General features: G+C 58.6%; 1 protein-coding gene across 1 annotated transcript; it reads right to left on the bottom strand.

The window, feature by feature from the left end:
* Positions 1 to 747: 747 nt before the first annotated feature.
* Positions 748 to 19,042, bottom strand: MDFI (MyoD family inhibitor). Its single transcript, XM_055820042.1, has 4 exons — positions 18,797 to 19,042; positions 6,682 to 6,876; positions 2,519 to 2,773; positions 748 to 2,037 (listed from the first exon to the last, which is right to left on the bottom strand). The coding sequence occupies exons 1-4, from the start codon at positions 18,864 to 18,866 to the stop codon at positions 1,781 to 1,783; spliced, it is 777 nt and encodes a 258-aa protein (XP_055676017.1). The 5' UTR covers positions 18,867 to 19,042; the 3' UTR covers positions 748 to 1,780.
* Between the last annotated feature and the right edge of the window lie 7,318 nt (positions 19,043 to 26,360).

Below are 26,360 nucleotides of genomic sequence, written 5' to 3'. Positions count from 1 at the left end.
GCAGCCCAGATCCCAAACCAGCCTGTGTCACCGTGACCAACTGACCCATTTGGCCTCGATTTTTAAGTAATTTTTCCCTCCTCATTCAACTTCAACCCAGCAGAAGCCTTGCTGGGATGGCTGAGCCCCCCGAGGGGCAGCGAGACTCCGGTGGGGAGCCATGGTCCCTTACCTGCATGGCATGGCACGGCTGGTGGTCCCATGGCAGGGCTGGGAGGTGGCAACAGGAGCACCCAGGCCACCCAGATTCCAAGGGTTGCCAGCCTCCAAGGCCACCCAGATTCCAAGGGTGGCCAGCTGCCACTGCCTCACACCAACCCTGGGCAGCCACTGGTCACCCCAGCCCTGCAGCTGGGAATCTGCATCAGTTCCTTCCTCCTTTAGGGATGCTGTGCCCCTGGAGCAGATGAAGCAGCTCGGTCGTGCTGCAGGGCAGACCCCCCGGAGGAGCAGGGGATGGTGGGGCAGCAGGGCCAGGGTTTGTGCAGGGCAGGGAGCTGGCGCCAGGCTGCGGCACACCAGAACCTCGACCTGTTCCCCAGAGCAAAGGACAAGGAATCCTCCTGCATTTCCCCTCCCAGCACCAGGACCAAAGCAGGAGCACCCTGGGGCTGCCACTGAGCTGTCCCATGTCCCCAAGGCCAAAGGAGCGTTGCAACCTCTGTGCCAGCCCTGCCCCCCCCCGTGCCTGCAGCTGGGAGCAGGATGGGGTGCAGGTACAGGGATGGGGGACACGGTGTGGCTGTGAGCAGCTGTCCCCTGGGAGTGCCCTGCGGAGCACATGATGGGGCAGCCATTGGTCAGAAATGAAGAAAGACCTTTATTTACAGTTAACAAACGAAAAGGACAAAAAAATAAAATACCATGACACTTCCCCCCACTTCTCCCCAGCCCTTTGAGGGGGTGTTTTCCACCCCCACCCAGCCCTGTCCCTGGGCTGGCAGGATGGGGCCAACAACTGCTGGGGGTCATTTGGCACCAAACAAACCCTGCCCCACCACTCCCCTGGGACACACCGGGGTGGGTAACAGCTTGGCACAGCTCCGGGGTCTCCCCAAACCCCAGCTGCCCTGGCCCCCAGCCGCAACCCTGCTGCAGGGACCGGTGAAGAAGATTCTTCCCAGCTGGTGAAACCGGGAAGGGAGCAGGCTGTGTGTATTGCACTCGGCTGCCGAACTCAGCACTGAGGAGGGGCAGGGGCTGGCAGGATGCATCCCACAGCACGGGGCTCCGCAGCCTGGCAGAAGGCTTTGGCATCTCCCGGTGGCCGGTGGGCTCCGGGCAGGGGGCAAGGCTCTGCGCTGCACCCAGCCCTGGAGGTGTCCTGTGATGCTCTGTGCCACCCCACATAAACCAGAGCGATGCACCCGGAGCCCTGTCCTGGGGCAGCACGGTGGCAGCAGGACAGGCTGTCCCCAAAGCTGAAACCCTGGGGTGGCACCTGGGGGCTCTGTGGGATGCTCCTGCTCTCGGCTCAGGTGGCAGGAGGCTCCCGCGATCCTCAGCGAACCGGCCCGGTGCAGGGAAGAGGTAGAGCGTGAGGGGATGCTGGCTGCCCCCGGAGCCCCCGTGGCCCTACGGGTTCACCCCTCCCCAGGCAGGACCCAAGCCTGGCTCACCAGCTCCCAGGATGAGGTTCCAAAGGGGGATATCGCTCTCCTTCGCCAGGCTCCATTGTTCGGTGTTTCACGCCAGCTCAGGGACCGGCTGGACCCTTGGCCACTGTGGGAGAGCCTGGGGGGTCCCACTCCTGGTCCCCTCCCCCGTCAAGTGCGGCCCCTCAGGAGGAGAAGCAGAGCCCGCAGCACTCCATGCAGATCTCCAGGCAGTCGGCTGACTCGCAGCAGGCATCGATGATGCCGCAGTCCATGTCGCAGGGCAGGTCGCAGTCCGCGCACTCGCCCGAGTTGCAGCAGCAGCAGCAGATGCAGGAGTCCTCGGAGGTGCAGGAGCCGCAGGTGGCACAGTCCAGCACGATGTTGCAGAGGGTCAGGAACTCACAGAAGAGGCAGGAGAGGATGCAGTGGACACAACAGTCTGTGGAGGAACAGAGAGTGGGCAGGAAGGATACGTCTGGCCGGGGGAGACAGCAACCGGCAGATGGATGCTCAGCCCCGTAAAGGTGGGAATTCTCCCTCAGGAATTAATGGAAGGGATGGGAAGAGGGGCTGGGAGCCAGGCATGGCTCCAGCAGCCTCCCTCAACACCCAGGGCCATGCCCAGCTGCCCAAGACATGCCCAGACCCCAAGAGAGACCCATTCTGGAGGACATGAGATGACCCCACTCAGCACCCCCCCTGCAGAAGGCCGCCACGAGGGGAGCTCAGCTGGTACCCAGGTCCGGGAGTCCAGGTGGGCTGGAAAGATGCTACATGACAGACCCCAAAAGGTGTGGGGCTGGAGGAGAGCTGGCACCCAGGTCCAGGGGGGGGGCCCTTCCTGGCTGGAAGGATGCTACATGACAGACCCCAAGGGGTGTGGGGCTGGAGGAGAATGACTAGAAAGGGAGAGCCCGTACCTTCTTGTGCCTCGATAGGGATGTGGGAAGAAGCTGACTTGGAGCTGCCCTTGCTCTTCTTGCTGCTCTGGCTGTTGATGGAGTGGTGTGACTGCAGCTTTCGGTGAGGCTTCTGGGTGCTGGGGAGGGGGCGGAAGACCCCGTTCCCCGCCTCCCCGTTGGCACCGCCTGGATCCGGCCCCCGCCCAGCACCGTTCTGCAGCAGGTGGGTGCAGGGGCTGGGGGGCTGCGGGGCTGCTCGCACCTGGGGCTGGCCTGGGGGGGAGGAACAGCATGTTATCCCCCCAAGCCCACCCTGCAGTGCTCTGCTGGGGAAGAAACACATCCCAGGTTCCCTGCCACCGCATGGGAACTGCATCCCCAGCCTCGTGGCTGGGAAGACGTGATGCCAACGGATGCATGGTCCAAGAGGATGGAGAAGAAGAGATGGCTGGAGGGAAGGAGACGGAGGCTCCAGAGAGAGGAAGGGATGAAAAAAGAGCAAGAAACAATGTTGTGAAGGACACGCTGCCAAAACCCAGTAGAGGACCTGGAGAAGGAGGTCTCCTGGGGTCTCACTGCTGCCAGCACAGGCACAAGGGATGCAGCCACTGAGGCTGAGCAGAGGCACGGTGAGGCACGCTCGCCTTGGGCCAAGTGGGGAAGAGAAGAGCCTGTGGCTGCTTCCAGCTAAAAGTCACCCCACGGATGGCCAAACCACCATCCCATGAGCCCTGGGCACGGTGCTGCCAGACGGAGCTGCTGGCTGTCCCCATCGCTCTCCATACAGCCAGAGAAGATGAAGCGCCACCGAAGAGCTGGGCTGCTCATCTTCCCAGGCCACTTAATTAAAGGCCTCCCCAGCCTCTGGCTGAACTTCTCTGCAGGAGGAGGAAAATAACTATCTGCTCTGTCTGCGCCTCCCTCGCACGCTGCAGCCATGTGAGAGGCCGGCAGCCCCGCGCCCTGCCGGGATGCTCCCGGAGCCAGCGCCATGGCTCAGCCCCTCACTCCTGCTCAGCACCGCGTCCCCACGCTGCCGTCCTTCTCCCCATGTCCGTGCGCTGGGGGAGAGGGCTGGGAACCCACCACAAGGGAGGGGGTTCGAGCATCCATTCCCCTCCCCCCGGCAGCAACGGCGATTGAAGCCACAAATAAAATCCCGCCCGATGGTGCTTTGGCCAAATTTTGCTTTTCCTTTCCCGCGGCGGTAAACAAGGGATGATTCAGGCGAGAGGCTCGAGGGCAAAGGCACCTCCAGCCGCCGGGAACAGGAGCTGCTTTCTCTGGGCACGGCAGACCCACGGGGTGGAGGGGGCACAGACGGCCCCTGTCCTGCATCTGCCCTCGCCAGCGAAAAAAAAATAGATGGAGGTTAAAAAACCACAAGCACATGGATCCAGCATCCGGCTCTGCCAGACTGAGCCGGGCTCAGGCTGGGAATGAAGGTTCAACTGGGTGCGATGTTGCATCTTTGATACGTGCTGGGAAGAGAACTCAAAATAACTGGAGCTGGGCAGGCTGGAGGCAGGAGGGGTGGGAGAAGGGCAGAAAGAAGAAAGGAAAACAGGTCTTGGATAAAATGGGATGTGTGTCCCCCCTGGTTTTGGCTCCCCAAAAAAACCCTCCTGGGGTGTTGGCTTCCCATGCACCCTTCTCCAGTGCCCTGGACCTGCCACACTGAGGTGGCACCAAGTGGCACTGAGCCGGAGGGTGACCATGGTGCCCAGGGCTACCCAGAGCCCAGCGACCCGCGCCGCAGCCTGGCTGGCCGTGTCTGACCCTGCAGCTTCGAGTTCTGGCTTTCTCCAAGGGTTTGCAGCAGCATGCAACACGCTCGCTTTGGCATTCTCCATTTCACTGCATTCCTCAGATTAAACTGTTTGTAAATCAAAATCACGCTCCGGCTCCAGCGAGTGGCAGCGAAAGGCAGCCAGTAATCCCCCTCTCTAAGTCAGGAAAAATCGCTTCCATTTTTTAAGAGAGCTTTCAACTCACAGAGGCCCAAAGCTCTTCTAAAAGATAAATCTTGAACCCAAGGCTTAGGGGGAGCAGTGTGTAACACTCCATAGTAACACAAGTGCTGGGATGGGAGCAGGGGGCACCAGCCCACCCAATGGCCCCCACCACATCTATCCACCAGCACTGGGGTGGGACACCAGGGCTCTGGGGGAAAGCGCCTGCCTTTGGCTTGTCAACGACTGAAAAACCTCCTGGATGTTCACTTTGTGTTTCACAGCCGCGACGATGCTCCCCCGCACAGCTGCGGTGCTGGCTCAGCTCAGGTTCCCCCACGGCAGCATCACAGGGGCTCGGCGGACTGATGCCCAGACGGCAATGGTCCTCACCCTGCTGTGACCCCCCCGCGGCCATCAGCTCTGCCCAATCTTCCCGAGCTGCTAACAGGGCTTGGACAAACTGGAACACTGCGGTTGCATGAGCGGAGTCTGCTGCTCTGGCCTGAAACTCAACACCCAGAGCCCCAAACCCGCAATCCCCACTTTGGTTGCTCCCCAAACTGCCAGAGGACAGATTTATTTAAGAACCATGGCAGGCTTTAACCAGCAGCGCCGCGCCTCGGGGTGGGGGGCTGATCCTGGCATCGCTGGCAAAGGACACAACCCTACACCCCACAGCCGCTTGCTGCCCAGTTCCTCCTGACCGGATTGGCATGAAAATGCCACCATCACCCTCTTCACCTCCCATGGGGGGAGCCTACCTGTGCTCCCCAGGTACTGCTGAAGGGGGGAATTTGCCCCCCACAAGCAATGGTGACCCCCCGCTAACAGCCGCAGCGGGATGCACTGAGGAGCAGGCTGCAAAGTGAAGGATGCCAAAGGCAACGCTGCGCAGGGAGCTGAACCTCATTTCCCACGGAGGAGAGGGGAAGGAGGGGGGTTCCCAGCACGCAGCACCCAGGCAAGCCCAGATGCCGGTGGCCACGTTCCTTCCAGCCTCGGGGCCCACGGGGCAGCTGCCCCAGGGGGGTGGGCTGGGGAGGGGTCTGCGTGGGGCCGCGCCATGCAGGGTGCAGCAGGCTGCAGCGTGACTCAGAGGTGCAGAATGTCTGTGGGCAGCCAGCCCAGCTCCCAGATGCTTTTTGCAAGGGCTCGAGCTCTGCTCGAGGAAACGTGCGCTCTCCTCGCTCCACGTACACCGTCAGGAGCGCCCGGATTCTGCCGTCCCCTCCCCTTCCCACCCTGCCTGCCCGCTCTTCGAAGTTTGCAACCTCGTTCCCACCCTCCCTCTCCCCGCTGGGATGCATCCATCCACTTTACACCCCTTGGAAGGGAAAGCTGCACGCTCGCATCCAACAAAAGGGGAACGGCTGTGTGCGTAAGGGGCAGCCCGGGAGCGAAACCCTCGGATCCAGGCTGGGGGCCAGGGAAGGATGGACGGCGTGACTCCAGGAGAGCCTGGCCCCTGGTCTCCTTCGTCTGCCAGCTCTGCTCTCCCGCCCCTGCAATGGGAAAGGGAGCAAGGGCACCCCAGCCCCCACCCCGGCATTTCTCACGGCGGGGGGACCGGCAGGTCTGCAGCAGCAGGAACGGGGAGGTGCTGCTGGCTCCACCACTGCCTCCAGCCAAACCAGATCCTCAGCGCAGCCAGCCCAGCCCGTCCCCTGCTCGTTCAGGCTTCGCACCAGCCTCACCCTTGCCCTGGATATGCCAAGGCAAGAGCTGTCCCAGCAGGAGGCATCTCCCTTTGCTCCAGCAAAGGGCTGCTGCACTCCCCTCCTGCGGCTGCAGCCACCGAGCCCATTCGGCTGGGGGCTCTTCTCTCTCCCGCTGTGGCTTTGGGGGATGCTCCATACCGCAGCCAGCTACTTCCCACAGGGTCCGGTCCCTCTTCCCACCATGGCATGCCAGCAGGACCCCAACAAGACCCAGAGCTCCTCCAGCTGCCCACCCTCCTCCGCCTCTGCCTCCGGCTGGTCCCAAGGATGAGGGCAGCGAGAGGCATCACGGCACTGCTGGATGCCGCCCTTCACTTTCCCCAGCTCCCAGTGACTCACGATCAGCTAAAACCTTTTGCTTTGATGTGGAGAAGAGCAGAGCAGGGAGGAGATGGCTTCCCACCACAGCTGCCTGCCTTTTTAATGAGCCCTGTTGACTGATTAGATGGCAGCAGCCCAAAGCACGGGCACCTGGAGGTGTCAGACCCTCACGGGGAGAAACACTCACATGTCACAGCTTCGGGAGCGCCTGCAAGCTCGGCCCGGGGGCCTTTCGTCAGGACTTTTTGGGACTCATCATCTTCCAGGGGTTTCTCCTTCTTCAGGGCGGCGGGGCCAGCAGCGGGGCGGCTGGGCGGCCGGGGCTCTGTGGCCGGTGACGCTGGCGTCTGCCTGGGCGAAGGGCGCGAGGTCTCACCTGCCTCTGCAAGAGAAACGGGGTCGGAGCTGAGCACCCCGGGGTGCACGGCACTGTGGGCAGAGACCCCAGCCACCCAAACCCACCACAACTGCAGCGTGTCCGCAGCTGCTGCAATGGCACCAGTCGGTGCTTTGGGACTTTGATTTCAGGCAGGAGCCAAATCCAGCTGCGCCTGTTGCTCCTGCAGCCAGGAGCACGCAGCGGGGGGAAGAGCTGGAGCACTGGCGAGGGATCTGGGGCTGCTCGAGATCAGCATCGGGGCTGCAACGCTCTGCAGCTGCTCACCCCACTGCAATGCCAGCGGTTCAGCAGTACCCTCCCAAAAACCTTCCTGAGGTCCCACATTCCTGCTCTAAAAAGCCAGGGGATCTGGTTACACTCAGCAGTTCAAGCTGGATTTTTCATCTCCCCTTCCCATGAAAGGGCCACTGTCTTCCTTGCGGAAGCCGGCTACCACCTCCCCTCATGTTCCTGCTTGCCCTGGGACAGGAGCATCCCCCTGCGGGACCCCCTGGGCAAGCAAAACCCAGAACAAGAGATGTGTTATGCCTGTGGGGATAAACCCCACCGCCACACACCCCCTGCAGAAACCCAGCGAGGAGAAGGTACAACCACCTCCCCCCGAGCCAGCGCTGTGGGCTGTGGGCTGTCGCCCCTCCCCATGGTGGGATGCTGGGGGCTGCTCGGTGCGATGCTGCACTGCCCCCACCCCCCACGAGCCCCCTCCTCGCCGCCCCATCCCTCTCCCCAGCACTCGGAATAGCAACCGCTTGCACAACAGGGGTTGGACCACACTTTATATAAAACTAAATTATAGCTTGGGCAAAGGGAGGGAGACCAAAGACCCATAATTTCCCTGGCTATAACAAGAGGTCCTACACGCAGGCAGGCAAGGGCGGGTGGGGGGAAGAGAGCCCTTGGACACTTCATTATACTCAATATAACAAGAGGTCCTACAAGCAGGAGCCGGGGAGGAAGGCAGGCAGACCTCACACGGATAATTATAGGGACTAAAACAAGAGGCCCTACAAGGGAGGCGGAGGGCCCCATCCACACCCCAGGGTCGGCAGGAGCCTGGCCATGCTGCAAAGGCATTGCAAAAAGCCTGGAGCGATGCTTGCTCAGCTCCCCGCTCCGCTCCGCCCAGCGTGCTCATCCACCTGCCTCAGTTTCCCCGCGGGACCTCTCTGCCCTCCGCAGGATGCTGATCCAGCCGGGGGAATGGGAGCTCCTGTGGCGGGGTTTGCTGGGAAGGAAAACTCATCCCGATGCAGAGCCCTGCTTGCAGCTCTCCCCGGTGTGGCGACTGAGGCTCAACCAAGGGAAATCCAGCTGCTCTGGCTGAATTTTGCACAGCAATGTTACCTCCAAATGCCAAGCGGAATGGGAGTACACGAGCCCCAGAAAGGAGAAAACTCGTTCCCATGTCCCTGGAAAGCCCAGGGCAAAAAAGAGAGGAGAAGAAAGCAAGCTGTCATCTACCTATAGGTGTTTGCACATAGGCGTGGTGTACAGGTGAATAATAACCACAGGTTGCTGCATCCATGTCCTCTGTCATGTCCCAACCTGGACCAGCCTGAGTCAGACCTGCGGCGATTAGTCAGCACCTGATCTAAAGCCTTTCAAAGCCAGACATGAAAACCCCGATGGCTGAGGAGCTCTGGATGAAGCCCTGAGCCAGAGGCACCTGGTGCAGAGCATGAAGGGTGAAGCTCCCGCGTGGTCCCCGGGGATGGGATCTGAGCCGCTGGGCATCAGCGCAGCCGGAGAGCTGCTCCGGCTTCTGCCATGAGATGCCTGGAGTGCGCTCAGGGCTTAAAAGCCAAATCAAGACCAAAGTCTGGGGTTCCCCAGAGCAGTTCCATCACCGTCAGATCCCTTGCCCTGCTCTCACCCCCCAGGTCAGTGCTCCCCTCTGCAGGGAGCAATTCACACTGGTAAAAGGAGCTGGAAAATCAGGTGCTGCAGTGGGAGAAGGGCTGGCAGCTGCTGTGTGCACGGGCAGAGCTCCAGCTGGTCCCTGCTTCTGCCTTAGCCACCCTGCGCTGCCTCCATCATGTTCCTTGCCCCTCTGTGCCTGTTCCCAAGGGGCTGAGGACAAGGATGGTCTGTTTAGACCCCGAGCTCTGCGAGAAAGCAGCGGCACCGGGCCGTGCGGATGGCAAGCGTGCTGGTCCACCGATGGCTGAGACAAGGCTCGTTTTTGCCGTGTCCACTTCACACATATAATTACCCTGCACAACAAGAGGTCTCACACACAACCACAGCGATGCAGGGAGGAAGATGGCAATTAAATTAACTCCCACTGGAACAAGCTGGCCAGAAGAGAGGCAAAAATAGACAGGAAAGACATCTGGGTAAGCTGGTCCTTCCCTGCCTTATACAGCCTGGCTTTCCTGTTGCTGCATGTCCATGGGGAGCACACGGATGGTGCTGACCCCAGGCGCATGGCATCCCCTGGGAATGAGATGGGAGAAGGGCTGTTTGCTCTCCTGGTCCTGATCCGGGGGTAGGGCTGGGGGCAGCCAGACACGTGTGGGCTCAGCACAAACCCCGCAGGCTTCTGCCCCACAGTGCCCTGCCTGCACCGCCACTTTGCTGGGACTGGGCACTTCCCAGGCACCTCCCAACCCACCGGGAAACACAGTGGGAATGCACAGGGAAATGCTCAAGCACTGGGTGTGCATGAGCACGGCAGCTTTCAAACAAGCCTGGCAAAACGCACCCAAAGGAGAGGCATCACCCCTGATGGCGCAGGGAGAGATGGACAGAGAGACCCCAGCACTGGCACAGCCGTTGGGATACGGGCTCATCCTGCAGCTGCCTGGCTCCCCTTCCTCCTTTAAATGCCACCCCCCTGACCCCTGTCCACAGGGGGGCTCACAGTGCTCTGTCTGGCACTGCCGGGCACCTCTCATGGACCAGGACGAGCTCTGCAGGGGTCCCGTGTAGATAATCCCCTGCCCCTCAGCTTCGTGCCCTCATCACACTTATAAACACTTGTTTTGGGGCACAAAACCCCTGAGAAAAGGGTTCCTGCTCCCCAAACCACAATAAGCTGAGCAGAGAGGGTAAGTGGGGAAAGAGGCTCCATCCCTTCATCCTTGGGGTCTGCCAGCGGGTCCCCTGGCAAGGCAAAGCCCCCCAGGGTCCCCTCTCCCTGTTGACACCAGGGCACCGACTGGCTTCTTCCCTCCACTGCTATTACCCCGCTGCCGCCAGAACAAGGCCAGGCTTGTCCTAAACCTGTCACGTTTAAAACCAACTACAAGCCCGGGCAAAACGTGGCCCAAACTCTAAGGAGAGCTGTCCCTCGGGATGGGACATCCATCCCCAAACCTGCCTGCACCCCCGCAGCAGCTGCACCCCCAGCCCCTCCTGGCCGGGGTGAACGCTCATCATATGGTGGAGAAACAGCCCGGGATGAGAGTCCAGGTCTCTGCTCCCCATTCTGCACCACCTTTGGTAACGAGGGAGAAATGAAGGGAACGCGGCACGGGGAGAGCGACTCACATGTTTTGTTTATCAGAACAGAGATAATAAAGCACTTAAAAATAATAAGCCAGGCTCCAATAAATCACAGCACTGCCGTAAGGTACGAAAGATTAGGAAAGCCGATAGACATGGAACTGCTTTCTTTGCCTCCTGATGACCAAGCCCGGGAGATGCACGGGGGTCATGTTTTCTGACTTTCTTCCCATTTACAAAGTCCAGACCCACCCGCTGTAAAAGCCCCAAGGCATCAGTAAGCTCCAAAGTCCACCAAGCATCTCAGGAACTGAGAAAAATGGAGGGAGGAGAGGAAAAACGTAAAGAAGCTGGAAGGTTTCATTGGCTTCGAGTATCTTAAAATACTCCTGCAAAGTCCAATGTTCCAAACGGTCCCCCCGAAGCACCAGCTGCGGGAAGGACCCGCTTTGCAGGGCCAGTGCCTGCAGGAGCTTCTGGGGAAGCCACGGGCTGTTCTGATTAGGGGAACAATTATTTGTGCTTTGGCCGGGAGGCACACTTAATTCCTGATGAGCTTGCAGGACTGAGCTAGCCCATCCCCGCAGCGCTGGACAAACAAAAGGAAAGAGCAGCGTGTCAGCAGCTGGTGAGAGCCCTTGGCTGCACGGAGCCGGGATGGGGTAGAGCATCTCCGGCAGCACAAACATGAGCCACACCACAAGCAGCACGGCCACAGCACCTCACGGCTCACAGGGACCTGTGGGTTTCCTTCCCTGCAGCTGGTTGTGGTGCCCAGACCCCCAGCTGGGAAGGCACAGAGGATGTGGGAAGATGGAAAACTGGAGCCATGCTCTTGGGTCAAAGCCACCCAGGTTGTCCCACGGCTCCTGCTCAGCTTTCCTGAGCTGTAGCTTAATTCAGCAGATGATCCATCTGGCTGCTTGGGATCTCTGATTTATCCGCCACTCTTCCATCCCAGTGCCTTTGGCTCAAATGGAAGAAATCTGGTGGCAGGAGAGGGATGGACACCTCACCTGCGTGACCACGTGCCCATCACCGCTGCCCCACACTGACGGGCAGCACGGGAGAGAAAAATGCCTCCAACACAAGCAGCTACAGACAGGCTTGGACTGGCGAGCTCCGAAGCGAATCCCACCTCTTTGGCAGGCAGCGTGCTTGCATTAGGGGCTGTCAACCCGCTGCAAAGGGTAGAAGGGTCTTGACACGTCTGGACCCACACCTGAGCTCTTCTGGACCTGGAGAGCATCCAAACCGAACGCCGTGGGTCGCGACTCCTGCCAATGTGGAGATGCTCAGGAGAGCCCCCCATCCCCCCCTTCCCTCTCCCTTTAATCCCTCAGGAATGGCTGGTCAGGGACGAGATAATGTTGGATGGAGACACAAACAGTGACAAGTCTAGCGAGGCGTTTGCCATTAACAACACACTACCTTGCAGCAATATTTAGTTTGGGAGCTTTCTAATCTGTTTTATGCAGATAAAACGAGTGTGTAATCTCTCTTGGTTTGCCCATACACGCTGCCTGGCCCAATCAGGTGTCTGCCTGACCTATTCAAGGGATATTTTAGAGCTTGATTAAGTGGTTTCAAGTGCAGAAGAGATGGCACTGAAGCAAATCCTTCCAATCCCATGAGCCAGGCTGGAGGAGAGGAAAGCAAAATTCTAGTTTGAAAGTTTGCTCAACTGGGAAAAGTCCGAACAGCTTATTTACATTCAGTCTGAAATTAATGCACTAAAGCATTTTCAGATTCTATGATATTCAGGGAAAGGAAAAGGAGGGCGGGAGGGGAATGAGGAGAAATGCCCAGAGCTCCCAGCACGCCCGGGACAGATCCAGCACAGCTTTGCTTCCCTTGCCCCAGTGTGTCTCTGTTCACCTGGGCAATGCTTTGGATAAACAGGTCAGTTCTGGGACAATGAGGAATCTGGTCCAAAAAATACTGGTTTCTATGAAAAGTTACTTCCTAAATGCAAAAAAGCAAAACAAAGCAAAAAAAACCCACAAAACCCCAAATAGCTTGCCAGCCTGGGAGTTGTTATTATTTGTTATTTATAGCCATTGGGTGGGTAGGAAGCGAGGAATTTCAGGCTGGCCAGACAGGCCAGGACCAGCATCTATCCAGTCCACCTGTGTCCGACCTCGGCCGAAAGCTCGGCCAATGACAAAACCCTGGCGATGACAAAGCCCCGATTCCAGGTGTGGGGCACAAGGTGTCCCTACAAATTCTGTCACCCAAAGGTCCTCACTGACCTGACTGGCTCCTGCAAAGGAGGCACAAACCAGCCCTCATGGAAGAGCTGCTCCTACCCGAGAGCGAGGACAGTAGGGTGGTGGGAATAGCCCTCCAGAAGGGGTTTCAGGGAAGATAAGAAATAAAATCACTGTCATGCCCCTCTGTTACAGCAGCAACGGTGAGGACCTATTCTTTATGCCATAAGAATATATTTAACATAAATGTATTAAGGCAGCATTCAGGACAGCAGCTGCAGGTGCGAGGGAAGCCGTGATCTCTAAGCCTAAGCTGGAGACAAGGGACCAACTTGCCCCAGGAACACAAACCAGACCCAGCAGAGCCAGGTTTCCGCCTCCCAGCTGCCCGGCCAGCCCATCTCCCAGCATCACACCCTGGCTCTGCCAAGTCAAAGCACCTGTAACACCCTAAACGCACCGTGGGGCCAAGAAGTGGAGAAAAATGATGGGGAAAAGCAAAGGGTCAAAGATCCAGCCTGGGGTTAAGTCAACTTCCATTGACTTAGAGGAGCACGGTGCAGGCTAACCCCCCCCGCCCTGGTCACCAGAAAGATGCAAAACCCTCCGTGCCATGGGATCCTGGCATGGAGGAAGGATGCAGGAGATCCTGTGACATCCCAGGTGCCCTTAAGGACAAGCAATTATCCTTGAAGCCTGGAAAGTGGCTAATGCGATGCCTATCAGATCCAAGCAGATTCTGGGAATTACAGAGCAAGGAGCCACACTGCTGTGCTGGGGAAAATTATGGAGAGTCTAATTAAGGACCATGCCAGTACAGTAATTGCATAACCTTACAGGGTTAAACCAGTACAGGTTCTGCCAGGGAAAATTTGTCTCTCTCTAACATGCTAAGAGTCCTTAAAAAAAGTTAATTGAAGAGCAGATAAATGTGAGCTGGTGGACATCATTATTAACAAGAATAATAATTTGCACTTATGCAGCACCTTTCATCCTGAGATCTACCCAGCGCAGGGCCCATCACACATTACCCATATATATTTAACATTCACACAGCTGCAGCTCTAAGCCTTTGTGAGACGGAACCTTATCACTGCTCGACCCAGCAGGGAAACTGAGGCACGTAAAAGGGATTTGCCCGAAGCAACATCCTACGGTGATGGAGCCTAAAAGCTTATAGTCCTGGTGCTCAGCTTGCCGCTGGCGTGCGTGCTCACTGGGCTGGGGTTTCTTTCTAAGCACAGACCCCAAAGTAGCTTTGGAGGAGCTGCAGGGTGGTCCGAAGGGGGCTGGGCACCGCTTGCAGGGCAGCAGCGTGCCTGCTCGCTGCAGGAAGGCGGCGAGGCTGGCCAACGATGAAGCCATCCGGGTGGAGCGAGTCGCTGCTCCTGGAGCCAGCCAGGGGACCCGCTTCTTCCTGGTGGGAAGGCACAGCCACCGTGGGGAACACCGGCAGCTCAGCCCCAGCCCATCACCGAAAGTAGCCAAACTGGGTCAGCACCATCCTGCTCCGGGCATGGCTGCTCGTGCCGGGGACAGGAGCTGGTGCTGGAGCCTCCTGCGCGCCCAGGGGGAGCATCCCAAGAGAGGATGGGAGCGGGCTGGAAGCGCTTCCCAAAGGTACTGCCTGCTCCCTGTCCTGTGGCAGAGCCAGGAATCTATCAGCGGAGCCAGCGGGGGAACTTGCCCCCCCCAGGTCAAACACCGAGCGCAAGGAGGCTGCCAAAGCCCAGCTGAAGATCTGAGATGGGCGAAAGCCGGCATGAGCGTGGTTGCAGCAGGCAAAGCCTGAAGATTGGGATTTGGAGCCAAAAAAATCCCAATACCCCATCCTTGCTACAATGCAATAGCTCATTCCCACCAGTACAACCCCAGTGTGACACCCTGGGGGGAACAAGGGAAGGGGCTGCCAGCACCAGCAGGGACCCAGGCTCCATCCTGCCCCAAATCCCGCTGCCCCGGGAGGCTGCCAGTGCCCATCCCGCAGGAGGCTGCCCAGGGCATGGCCCCAGCAAGGCAGAGCTCTGGGAAATATCAGAAAAACTACAGCAAACGCCCAGCGGACAGCTTGGATTTCTGCAACTAATAGACTCGAGCAGGCGCTTTCCAAGGAAATTCAATAAGGAGCTGGAGAGGGAGCGGGACGCTGGGGCGGCAAGCGGCACAGCCCCGAAGGGCCTGCTTTGTTTTGCTCAAATCCAGAAACATTTGAAAAAAGCCAGCAATCTGCCTTTTTTTTTTTTCGGTCTTTTGGAGTTTTGTTGTTGTTCAAAGAAAAGAAAAAAAAAATGAAGTGTTTTCATGAGCAGATTCATGAGAAACTGAAAAAAACCCCAACACCCCAAAGTTAATCTTTTGGTGCAAAAAGTCTTTATCAGGGATAAAAAGAATTTTTTTTTTCTTTCAGGGCTTTTTATTTTGCCTCCTTTGCACTGACAGGATGTCTGCATGCAGATCTGCAACCAGTTGCATTTAAGTCAGTGCTAAGACAGGCAAAGACTTTTTTATTTTGACCTTGGAGGGAGTTGCCTTTGCTTCTGCCTCCCTCCCTGCGCAGGACAGAGCCCCAGTAACGGGTACCCAAGTGATGGCACCAACTCCTGCCCAGCCTCCCCTGCCCCACAATGCTCAGAGCACCCGTGGGTGCTCAGGACCCCGAGCAGGGTGGCAGCATCCTTGTGCAGGCAGCTGGACTCAGGCATTTCGGGCAAAGCTGTAACACAAAACAGCTACAACAGCTTTCCACCTCCTGTTACACCTCGGGGCAAACTCCTTGGGAACAGGCAGAAAGAATTAGTGGGAAAAAAGTGCGTGTGAGCATCCCATCCCTGCCCAGCTCCAGCAAAGAGCCACATTGCTGCGGGCCACGCACGCACGGATGGGGAGACATGGAGGGGGGACGCGGCGGTGGCCCCACGCAGCACATGTCCTGCTGGGAAGGGAAGGAAGGGAGGTGGGAGCAAGCAGAGGCAAACCTGAAGGAAAGGTTTTTCTTCTGGAGATGGATTTGCCTCTGCTTCCCATAAGGGAAGCCCCTCTCCCGCCGTCCCTGCTCTCCCTCCTCTTCCTCCCCATGAAGTAAAACGACAAAAATAATCTCAGCAGCCAAAGGGCTTTCTGGTTTTTCTCCTGTTTTCTGTTAATTCCGTTAAGTAACTATAGCCCACATATTCCACATAGGCAGACCACTGCCTCTTCTCCCCCAGGCTCCTCTGCAAACTACCTCTGGCTATCCCAAGGGTTTGGTTTCCACCAGGTCCATCTCCAGAGATGCCAAGGAACAAACTCTGGGAAACGGGCTTCGTCTCAGGCTGGCAAACAGGACCAAGCATGGCAATGCCAACCCACAACGCACTAACTTGGGCCAAACAACTCCGTTGCCTCAGTTTCCCCAATTTATTCCACAGGCTTGGTGTTACCAGATTAGCTGGTCTAATTTGCAAAGCATCGGAAAGGGAGTGGAGCAAAAAATTCCCAGGCTCCGTGGTGCGTGACAGAGCCCCTGGACGCTGCCCAAGCGGTAACGGCCCTGCACCCAAACGTCACGAGGCCAAACAGGCATGAAAAGCACATCAGGCCCCCTCCATTCATCGCTCACCAAAAAAACCAAAAAAGACGAGACAGACCGAAGTGATGTGAGCAAGAATCCAACGCTCCAGACATGCAACCGGAAAGCTGCTCCCTGCAAGAGGGCAGGGATATTCTCTTGGTGTGAAATTCAGTCCCTGGAGCCTGGGCAGATGGAAAGTGAGGGTGTCCTGGAGACCCCCTTGCCACCCCCCCACCCCCCCAAACCTAGAAAGGGAGGTCTCAAGGAGGCAAAGCTGGTCCAGCTTTGCTCAGGTTCACCCCATCCAGCCCGTGCCCCCCTCCAAGGAGGAGCTGGGGCAGAGGAGGTGGGTTAGGGGCTGGTTTGGGATGCACCTCGGCTGGGTCCCACCGCTCCTGCTCAGGACACCAGTACAACCAGGAGGATGAATCCTGCTCTACCTACACACCACTCCGGCACAGCCAGCGGCCGGGAATGTGGAAAAGCTACGCGGCCATTTTTTCAGACACATTTAACAGATTGCTAAACTACTTTTTTAAAATAACCCACACTTGACCTTACAGTAGCTAGTGACCTTATAGTAGCTAGTAGCTAGCTCCTCTTAACCCAGGCTGGTGGCAAGCTCCCGTGCAAAAGCTTTTTTGCACTAGGTCCGTGCATGAACAATTCACCGTTTCCCACCTGGAGAGGGAAGGGAATGGAAGGAAATCCAGAGAAACGAGCTCCGCAGAGCCCCTGCAGCTGCCTCAGCCCCGGGACGCGGCTGCAGCACAAAGCAGTGCGAGTTCAGCTGGGAAGCGGAGCCCGCAGCATCCAGCTGGAAAAGCAGGGGGAAGAGAACAAGAGGATGTATTCTCCGAAACTTGGGCCCAGCCATGCTCCGGGCCAAAGCCAACAAGGGGAGAGATCCAGCAGTGCTGAGCTCGGTTCCTGTGCATCCCCATGCCTGGTGCTCCTGCCCGCTCAGCTTGCGGAGCACGCAGGGGTCTGGTCCCGGGATGGATTTGGCCCCTTTTGTGCCTGGCCTGACAGCATGAACAACGAGGTGTTTCACCTCTTGCCATCAGCTTCCTGCTCCGGCATTATTTTTTTTTCCCCTCTCACACATCAGGACTTTTAATAACAGTTTCCACACCTGAACCTTGGTGGGGACCTGGACCGACCACCGTGGGACACCAGTGCAGGTCCTAACGCCCCAGGCAGAGCCACCACACCGCCCCGCCAGCCGAGGGGCTCAGCCCCATGGAAAAAGTGAGGATTCCCCAAACTTTTCCATCCACTCCTCCATGGCCTCATCCTGCCGCCCCCCAGCATCCTGCTGCGAGAGCCCCACAAGCTGCTGCGGAGTGGGGACCCCCAGACCGCCCAGGTTGCAGAACAGCCCCCAGCCCCTCAAACCAGCCCCGGGGTAGGTGGGGGGGGGGTTTAACCCCTTCAGCTCTGGCTGGCCCCACGCCCCGGCTGCTGCCCTGTGCGCTTGGCTGAGTTACACAAACTGCTGCAAAGTTTGTGCAGCAAAGCTCGGCTGCATCTGCTGCGCTCACATCGCACCCAGCACATGCACAGGGACCCCCCTCGCACCACTGTACAGCACCGTGCACACGCACACACATGCTCAAGCCTTCCTGGACACGCAGCCCCCCCCCCGCCAGCCACACACACACTCCACTAAACACCACCACCCCCCCAAACCGTGCTTACATGCAGCCCCTTGGCACCCACCCACCCACCCCCCATTCCATGCACACGCACCGTCACCAGCGATGCACCCCCCTGCGGGGCACCCCACAGCTGTGCACCCACCCCCCACCCCCAGTTGCCCACCACAAGCCATGCACCCATCCACCCCGAGCCATGCACCCCCCGACGCCAAGTCGTGCACCCCCAAGCCGTAAGCCCACCCCCTCCAAGCCGTGCATCCCCCACCCCAAGTCGTACACCCCTGAGCCCACCTCCCCCAAGCCGTGCACCCCATACCCCACAGCCGTGCACCCCCAAGCCGTGTGCTCACCCCCCCGAGCTGTGCACCCCCCACCCCAACTGTGCGCCCCCGAGCCGTGCTCCCACCCCCCCGGCGCCGTGCACTCCCAGCTGTGCAGCCCCTCACCCCAACCACGCACCCCCGAGCTGTGCACACCCCCCCAGCCATGCACGCACACCACTCAAGCTGCGCACCCCCCCGCCGTGCACCCCCTACCCCACACATGCCCCCTCCAAGCCGCGCACCCCTTGCCCAGCTGCGCCCCCCAAGCTGCGCAACTCCCCCATACAGGCACCCCCAGCCGCGCAGCCCCCCATACACCTCCCCCAAACCGAGCACCCCCAGCCGTGCCCCCCCCATATACACCCCCAGCCGCGGACCCCCAGCCGTGCCCCCATATACACTCCTCCAGCCCCCCCATATACACCCGCCAGCCGCGTACCCCCAGCCACGCACCCCCCCATATACACCCCCAGCCGCGGACCCCCAGCCGTGCCCCCATATACACTCCTCCAGCCCCCCCATATACACCCCCCCAGCCGCGTACCCCCAGCCACGCACCCCCCCATATACAACCCCCAGCCGCGGACCCCCAGCCACGCACCCCCCCATATACAACCCCCAGCCGCGCACCCCCAGCCGTGCCCCCCCCTTATACACCCCCCCAGCCGCCCCCCCCCAGCCCCGCGCCCCCCCTCTGCAGCCCCCCGGTACCTGGCGGCGGGGCCGGCTCGGCGCGGCGCGGCTCCGGGCGGCTGGGCCGGTGGCTGCCGGGCTGGGACATCGGGGGGCTGCGGCGGGGACGGCGGGGGACGGCGGGGGGCGGCGGGGACCACGGGCTCACTGCCGGCCCCGCCGCGCTCACCTGGGGCCCCGGGGCCGCCGCGCCTCGGCTCAGCCCCGCGCCCGCCCCCGCCGCGCGTACCCCGGCCCCGCCACCCGGAACGGGCCGCTCGGGGGCGCGGGGCTGGGGCTGGGCTTCGGCCGCTTTTTTTTTTTTTTTTTTTTTTTTTTTGCTTCCCAATTCCTTAAAAAAACAAGCTTTACAAAAAAAAAAAAAAAAAAAAAAAAGCCAAGCTGCGAGAACAAACAAACAAGCAGCCGCGGCCGCAGCGCTCCGCGGAGCGCCGGGGTGGGGGGGTGGGGTGGGGGGTTGGAAAAGTTTCTTTTGGGGGCTGGAGCAGAGCCGGGGAGGGAAGAGGCGCAGGGCAGGCAGAGGTTGCTTGGCTCCCAGGGCCAGCCTCGAATTTCTCAGCTTTGCTGCGCTGTCGGCTCGGTGTTGCGGCCCCCCCCCCCCCCCCCCCCAAAAAAAAAAACAACCAACCACCCCAAAACTGAAGGAGGGGGGTCGTGGGGATTAGTGGGTTTGGGGAACTCCCACCGCCCAGCCTTGCTCGGGACCCCCGGGTGGGTGCTCCAGCCTGTCCGCTCTGTGCCCAGAAACAAGGAGGTGCTTTTGTTCCCAACTGCTGGTGCACCCCAGGGAAACCCTCTGCCCCCGCCTCGCCCCTCCCTGCCTCAGTTTCCCCAACTGGTAAATGAGGTTCGGCTCCTTCGGGGCGACGCCTGGAGGTGCTGGGCTGGGACCCAGGTTCCGAGCAGTAGCAGCACCCCCCAAGCAGGCCAGCCCAGGCTCCGCTGGCTTCGCTCCGGCGCTGTGTCCCTGCCGGATCCCCACGAGGATTCATCCTCGTGCAGAGCCTCATGTAGAACCCGGCGGGACATTTTTCAAAGTTGTTGGTTTTGTGGTGGTTTTTTTTTTTAAGCACGCCGCTGTGTTTTCCCGCATTTCAACAGCCCAGCCTCGCCAAGCCTGCAGAGAGGCTGCAATCGCAACCCGGGCTCGGCTGGAGCCACGATGCTGCCAGCGGGAGCCTGGCTCTGGCCCAGCTGGCAGCATGGGGGGCTGCCCCCCCCCCCCCGCCCTCCCCTGTAGCGTAGGGCTGGGGTCACCACGAGCCGCCACTTCCCTCGGTCACCGCTTCCCAGACACGCCGGGGGGCTGGGTGATGGCACAATTTTACGATCTCGAGATGTGGCTCCCAGTTCCCAGAGCAGCGCTGAGCCCATGGGACAGCCCCAGCTGGCTCCCCGCATCCCGCTGCTTTCCCGCCTGGTGATGCTGTAATCCTGCTGCCATCGGGGCTGTCCCCTGCGCTGTGGTGTGGCATTTAATGTGGCGAGGGAGAAGGGGAAGGCGCTGAGACGTCACCGCTGTGGCCACATGTAAGGGAACAAGTTGAGAAGGGGGGAAATGAGGCAGCCTGGGGGGTGAAGTGGGACTGGAGGGACCCAGCATGCTCAGGATCTTGCTGAAAGCTCCAGCCTGAAGCCAGGGAGATGGAGAGGATTGTCCAAGGCCTCCAAAAAGGGTCTGCTTTAAAGCCAACTTGTCACTGGCTTGCGAGTATTCCTGCCTGCACCCGACAGTGGCCCTAAGATCCTGCTGCTGGAGCTGCATCCTCCTGAGAGCCAGCCAGCACCATCCTGCCCACCCTGCTGTGTTGGGTGCTGCACATCGCAGTCCCTGCTTGGCAGGTTGGAAAAATAGGGACACTGACACCGCCCGAGCCCCACGTGCTCCCTGCCTGGGCAGTGGTGAGTGCATGGGGAGCATGATGAGGAGCAGGATGGGGTGCAGGACGGGGAGCAGGATGGGGTCCAGCACCATGCGGGGCCATGCACCCTCCTTCCCAGCTGCAATGAGCCTTTCTCTGTGTGTCGTTGTTAATGTGGGTGAAGCATCAACTGAGGCTGTGACGCCCTGTCCCCAGGGAGGCCACTGCAGCACAGGTCACCCCCCCAGGAGCCAGCGGCTGGACCGTTTCCCTCACCTGACACCGCCCCAGCAGGACCCAGCCAGCTTTCCACAAGGCTTCATTAAAGCAGCATCCAAGCGCAGAGCCGGCCGAGCCGGTGACGGCGAGCGGGGCAGCGGGGTGTGCCGGCATGGCCGGCCTCTGAGGCAGCGTCTGTGAGTCACACTGGGAACACGCCAGCCCCACGCACTGCCGCCCCACATTCCTCCCTGTTTACCTGCTCAGACACCCGTGAGCCCGGCCGCACTGGGGCAGACACACCCTCGCTCCTCCTGGGCAGCCCCGTGGTCCCACTGGACAAAGGTGCTCGATGCAAGGATGACCCAGCAACCTTGGGATGCCTTGGACCTGGGGAAGGAGGAGGGCGGCTGCCTGGGTGGGTGATGCTCTGCCTGGGGGAGGATGGAACCAGGAACCTGGGTGCCACGTGCTTGGCTCAGGCCATGAGGCTGCACAGCCAGCTGGGGATTAGCAGCGTTTTTACTCTGTGCTGACAGCTTGGCCTGATAACCCCCACAAAAAAAAAAAAAATAAAATTTAGTACTTGGGAAGCTGAGTCACAACTTCGGTGGCCCTAGCTCTGCCCCACTGTGCAGCGCTGGCTTTGGAGGGGGAAAGGGGCTCCTGGGGCTGGCAGAGACCTGGGCACGGTGGGAGCCATGCCGCGCAGGACAGTGCTTTGCAGGGGTTTTGGGGCTGGAGAGCAGCACTTTACCCACAGCAACGCTGGGACCGTAGTGCTGCCTGCCCCGTGGGCCATCCCACCCAGTCTCCCATGCCCTGAGCGGGGACACCCTCGGCTTCAGAGGCACAGCACCGCTCCCCCTCCAAACGCGGGCACTTGCTGTCCTCCTGCCACCTCCTTGCTGCCTCCTCCCATGGGGGTTTCTCTCCTGCTGCGTCCCATGTTCATTCAGAAGCAGGAGGCGAAATCTGGCAAGTCCAAATTTCTTTCTTTTTTTCAGCCTTCCCCGACCTCTCCTTAGCGTGCTGCGTCGCAGGGACAGTTCAGGCATGTCACCGGCAGCATCGGTCACCAGCAGCATCTGGCAGGGCAAGCGGCTCAGCTGGCCCCGCTGCCGCTCTCCCGTGAAGGGCCTTGGAAAAAACCATGCTGCTGCTTTGCATCGCTGGTGCCCAACAGCAACGAACCAGCCTCTGACCCCCTCCCTCGCTGTGCGGCTGCTGGTCCCTGGGCATGGGGGTCCCATGAGGGCTCCAAGCCCTGTCCCTGTACTGGAAAGCTCCAGGGATGGAGGTGGGCAGGAAGGTGTGAATGAGGTCTGTCATGGGGGGGTTACAATTTGCTCGGTGATGCTGAGCACCCAGCACGCTAACAGGAGCGTTTCCCACAAAAAACAAGTATTTCCCCCCTCCACCAAAGCATTGTCCCCTCTAAAAACCTGCCCTTGAGCAGTTTTAGCAGGGTTCTGGGGTGGGCAGGTGAGAAGCTGGGGGCGCCCTGCAGTGTACAAATGAATCCTGCGGTTGATTACACCTGGATTAATGCCGCGATACACCCAGGACTGCTGCACCCCAAGGAACGCTGCGGGAGCCGGCTGTATTTTGGAAAACAAGGCCATTTCTGTAGGTGTGTGACTGCACTGACCCACATTCACAAGCCCTGGCACCAGCCACTGCTCCGAGCTCCTTCGCCGCCAAAGTAAATCCACCCGAGTCCTCCCAGCTCCCGGGCTCCTCGTGGGGATCAGCATCGGCGCCCCATCACCCCTGACTCTGTTGCTCCCCCTTTACCCCACAGCCCCCCATCACCTGGGCTGGGGGGTGCCACAGAAGGATGGGGGAGGGGGGGCGCAGAGACTGAAACCTCCCTGACCTTCCCCGGCGAGGATTTAGCATTAAAGCCTCGACTTTGTAGTTCAAAGAGTATTTTGCAACATTCCCGGCATCCGTCCCTCGGCGAACCCTTTGCAGTTTCGAAAGAAAAATAAATAAATAAGAGAAAACGCCTGCAATCCGAAAACAAAACAAAGCAAAAAGTATTAAAAAAAAAAAACACACCAAGACACACACCACCCCCCCAAAATAAACCCCAACCACAGCATGCGGTTAACCTGCCATGAATGGGACTGTAGATTTCGGCTGTGTCTCAGCACAGAGCCAGGCTGTGCAGGCTGAGCGGTGTTTGCTTAGGGTCCAAGCCATAACCCCCTGATCTGTCGAGCATCATTACCAGTCGCTGCCCGCACACAAAATCTCTAAACAAAATAACCTTCTCAAAACCTTCTGGGCGAAGCAGGCGGGGGGTGGGGGGGGCGGTGGAGAGGCTGGGTTTGCAGTGAATGACCCCACTGTTTTAGATTTTCTGCTAAAAGATTTTGATGAGTCACGAGCTATTTCTGTAAATAATAAAAGAAAAAAAATAATAAGGAAATGGACATTAAAAAAAAAAAAAAAGGGCCCCCATGAACATTCATCTTTTGAAGATGGAAAAATTAAAGATTTCCCCCCCCTCCCCTCTGTGCCACGCTCTGTCCCCGGGGGGGCTGTGTGCAAGGATTGCTATGGGGGGGCCCAAGGCACATGAGCAGCTGCAGGAGCATCACGCAGGACCAGCCCCACCACTGCCACCCACCACGGCTGCCCCCCCGGGTGACTGCTGGGACCATGGCTTGGGGGGCCATGGTCCCAGCAGTCACACGGGGGGGCAGCCGTGGTGGGTGGCAGTGGTGGCTTCTGGCCCGCCAGTGCTGGGGGGGTGAGTGGGACAGGTCCCAGCCAGGTGGGGGGCTGAGCACCACTGTGGCCTTTTGCAAGGAAGGAAACGGAGGCGTGAGGCCGCGCAGTGCTGAGGATGCGGGTGCACGTGGGGATGGAGAGGGAACACTCAGCAGCACCATCCCTGCACGGGGCCGGTGACAGCGTTTCTCACCGCTGCTGCGTTGGGGCTGACGCTGAGCTTGGGTCAGCAAAGCAGATTTGGCTTTGGGGTGGGGGCGACCACCTGCCCTGGCTGGAGCTGCTCTGGGGCTCCCCATCACCCCCGGAGCACCGCAGGTGGCCGGATCCTGCTGTGGGAAGAGATGTGCTGTGCTCACACTTGCCAGCAAGGTCCCCTTTGTCCTCTCCTCCCCGTTCTGTGCTGGGGGACCTGCAGGCTTGGGGTCAATGTTCCAGGTTTTCGGCACAGATGGGTATGAGCCGAGGCTTTCCAAGAGGCTGGGGTGGCAAACGCAGGCGCTTACACCCAGCCACTGCCTGCTCCCCCTCTCCCTGGTCTTTTCCTTCCCACCTACTAAAGCCACGTTATTCTATTCTATTCTATTACATTCCATTCCATTCTATTCCATTCTATTCTATTCCATTCTATTCCATTCTATTCCATTCCATTTCATTCTATTCCATTCTATTCCATTTCATTCTATTCCATTCTATTCCATTCCATTCTAGTCTATTCCATTCCATTCCATTCCATTCTAGTCTATTCCATTCCATTCCATTCTATTCTATTCTATTCTATTCCATTCCATTCTATTCCATTCTATTCCATTCTATTCTATTCTATTCTATTCTATTCCATTCCATTCTATTCCATTCTACTCTATTCTGTTCTATTCTATTCCTTTCTATTCTGTTCTGTTCTGTTCTATTCTATTCTATTTATTCTATTCTATTCTATTCAATTCTACTCTAGTCTATTCTATGCTATTCTATTCTATTTCTATTTTATTCTATTTCTATTCCATTCCATTCCATTCCATTCCATTCCATTCCTTTCTATTCCGGTCTGTTCTGTTCTATTCTATTCTATTCTATTCCTTTCTATCATATCATATCATATCATATCACATCACATCACATCACATCACATCACATCACATCACATCACATCACATCACATCACATCATATCATATCATATCATATCCTCTAACTAAAGCAGTTATTCTTCCCACTGCTTTTTGAGATCCCCTGTGCAGGGGGCTCGCAGCCCCATCACAGCTTGCGCTTTGCTCCGCACACGATGCAACGCTGATATTAAATCAGCCACCATCTCTTTGCAGGGAATACACCACTGAACGGCAAAAGAAGAAGAAATCAGCTGCATGCAAAGTATATTCAAGGGCTATTCGTACAGGAACTTGTCTGTACCCGTCCAGGAAGGGGGGAGCTGGGACCCCCAGGTGCTGCCTCTCCTGCAGCAGCCTCCAGCCCCACAACGAAACCGGAGAAGCGAAATGGATGCAGAAGGGAAACTGAAGCAGGGAGCAAACATGCCTGCAGCCCACGGGTGGGCAGCTGTTGTGGAGCCAACGTGCTGGTTTTGGACCCAACATGCTCTTTTGTGACCCCTCCTCAGCCCTGATCCTGGGGGGGGGACACAGCCACACGGACCGGAGACCCCCGGAGACATCAGGGCTCAGGGAGGGGTACAGATCTCAGAGCAAGAACACTATGGCCACATCCCTTCCTGGCCCTTCGTGCTGCAATTCCTTCATGCTCATTTAAAAAAACCCCACCAACCAACCAAAAGCACTCTTTTTTTTTTTGTCCTTTCTTTTTAACTATTTAAAAGCCATGGCGGCTGCGTGCATCCGAGCCAGCCACTTGCCCCTGGTCGGGGGCTCAGTCCCCAGCATCAAACCCTGCGTTGTGCTTCAGGGGTGGGCAAAACTCCCATGGATTTGGGGCAAAGCTTCGAGCTAGCTGCAGGGAAGGGTGATATCCTCATGGATGCAAGCTCTGGAGCACCCAGGAGGGAATAAGAGGAGAGGGATGGGTGCCTCCTGCTCCAGTTTTCTGGGTGGGTGGTGCTGCTCCGCGCCCAGGAGCTGAGGGAGGGGGTGGCTGGTCCCAGTCTGTTCCCCCCTCCACATACCGGTTTAGCAATCAAACCAAGAAAGCTTTCATGTCCATAGCAGGGGAAAAAAAGGAAAAAAAGTTTCTAGTTTAAAAGTTAAAAGCTCTTTCTCCAAGTGTTAAATCAATCAAAGCCACATGTTCCCCCAAATGATGGACAGCCTGCGCCCCGCCGCGAGCCCCCGCACCCTCCCCGTGGGAGCTGGGGACCTGCTGGATAACGGGACACTCTCCCCATGGCTTGTGCACCCATGGGTGCTGGCTCAGCCCCCCCGGGCGGGCAGTGGGGCACGTTCAGTGCACCCCAGGAAGCCACCGGCGAGCTGGCTGCGGTTCAAAGAGCCCTGGAAAAGGGCCACTGGAAAAAAGATTAAGCAAATTTGGCTGAGCCGGAGCAGCGGAGGGAAAGGGGATATAACAGTCTATTAATATTGGCAGGGTCTAGACACAGATGGGAGCCAGCCATCTCACTGGGCTGCGAAGTGGCTGGGGGCTGCAGTGGCGGCCGAAATCTGCTCCCTGCCCTGTCCCATCCTCATCCCTGTCCCCTTTGCTGCTGCAGCCCTGGCTGGCAATCAGAGCGAGGATATTCAGGAAAAAAAAAAAAACCCACCCAAAAAAAAAGCAATGGCCCAAAGG

Source organism: Falco peregrinus, chromosome 16, assembly GCF_023634155.1.
Source record: "Falco peregrinus isolate bFalPer1 chromosome 16, bFalPer1.pri, whole genome shotgun sequence".
NCBI classification, from domain to species: domain Eukaryota; kingdom Metazoa; phylum Chordata; class Aves; order Falconiformes; family Falconidae; genus Falco; species Falco peregrinus.
The sequence above is the reverse complement of the archived record's forward strand: the minus strand, read 5'-3'. Positions and strand labels throughout refer to the sequence as shown.

Coding starts and splice junctions, on each gene's coding strand:
- MDFI (XM_055820042.1), bottom strand. CDS start 18,866: ATGTCCCAGCCCGGCAGCCACCGGCCCAGCCGCCCGGAGCCGCGCCGC. Junction 6,877..18,796: donor CGAGCCGGCCCCGCCGCCAG/GTACCGGGGGGC, acceptor TTTCTCTTGCAG/AGGCAGGTGAGACCTCGCGC. Junction 2,774..6,681: donor CGCTCCCGAAGCTGTGACAT/GTGAGTGTTTCT, acceptor CCTCCCCCCCAG/GCCAGCCCCAGGTGCGAGCA.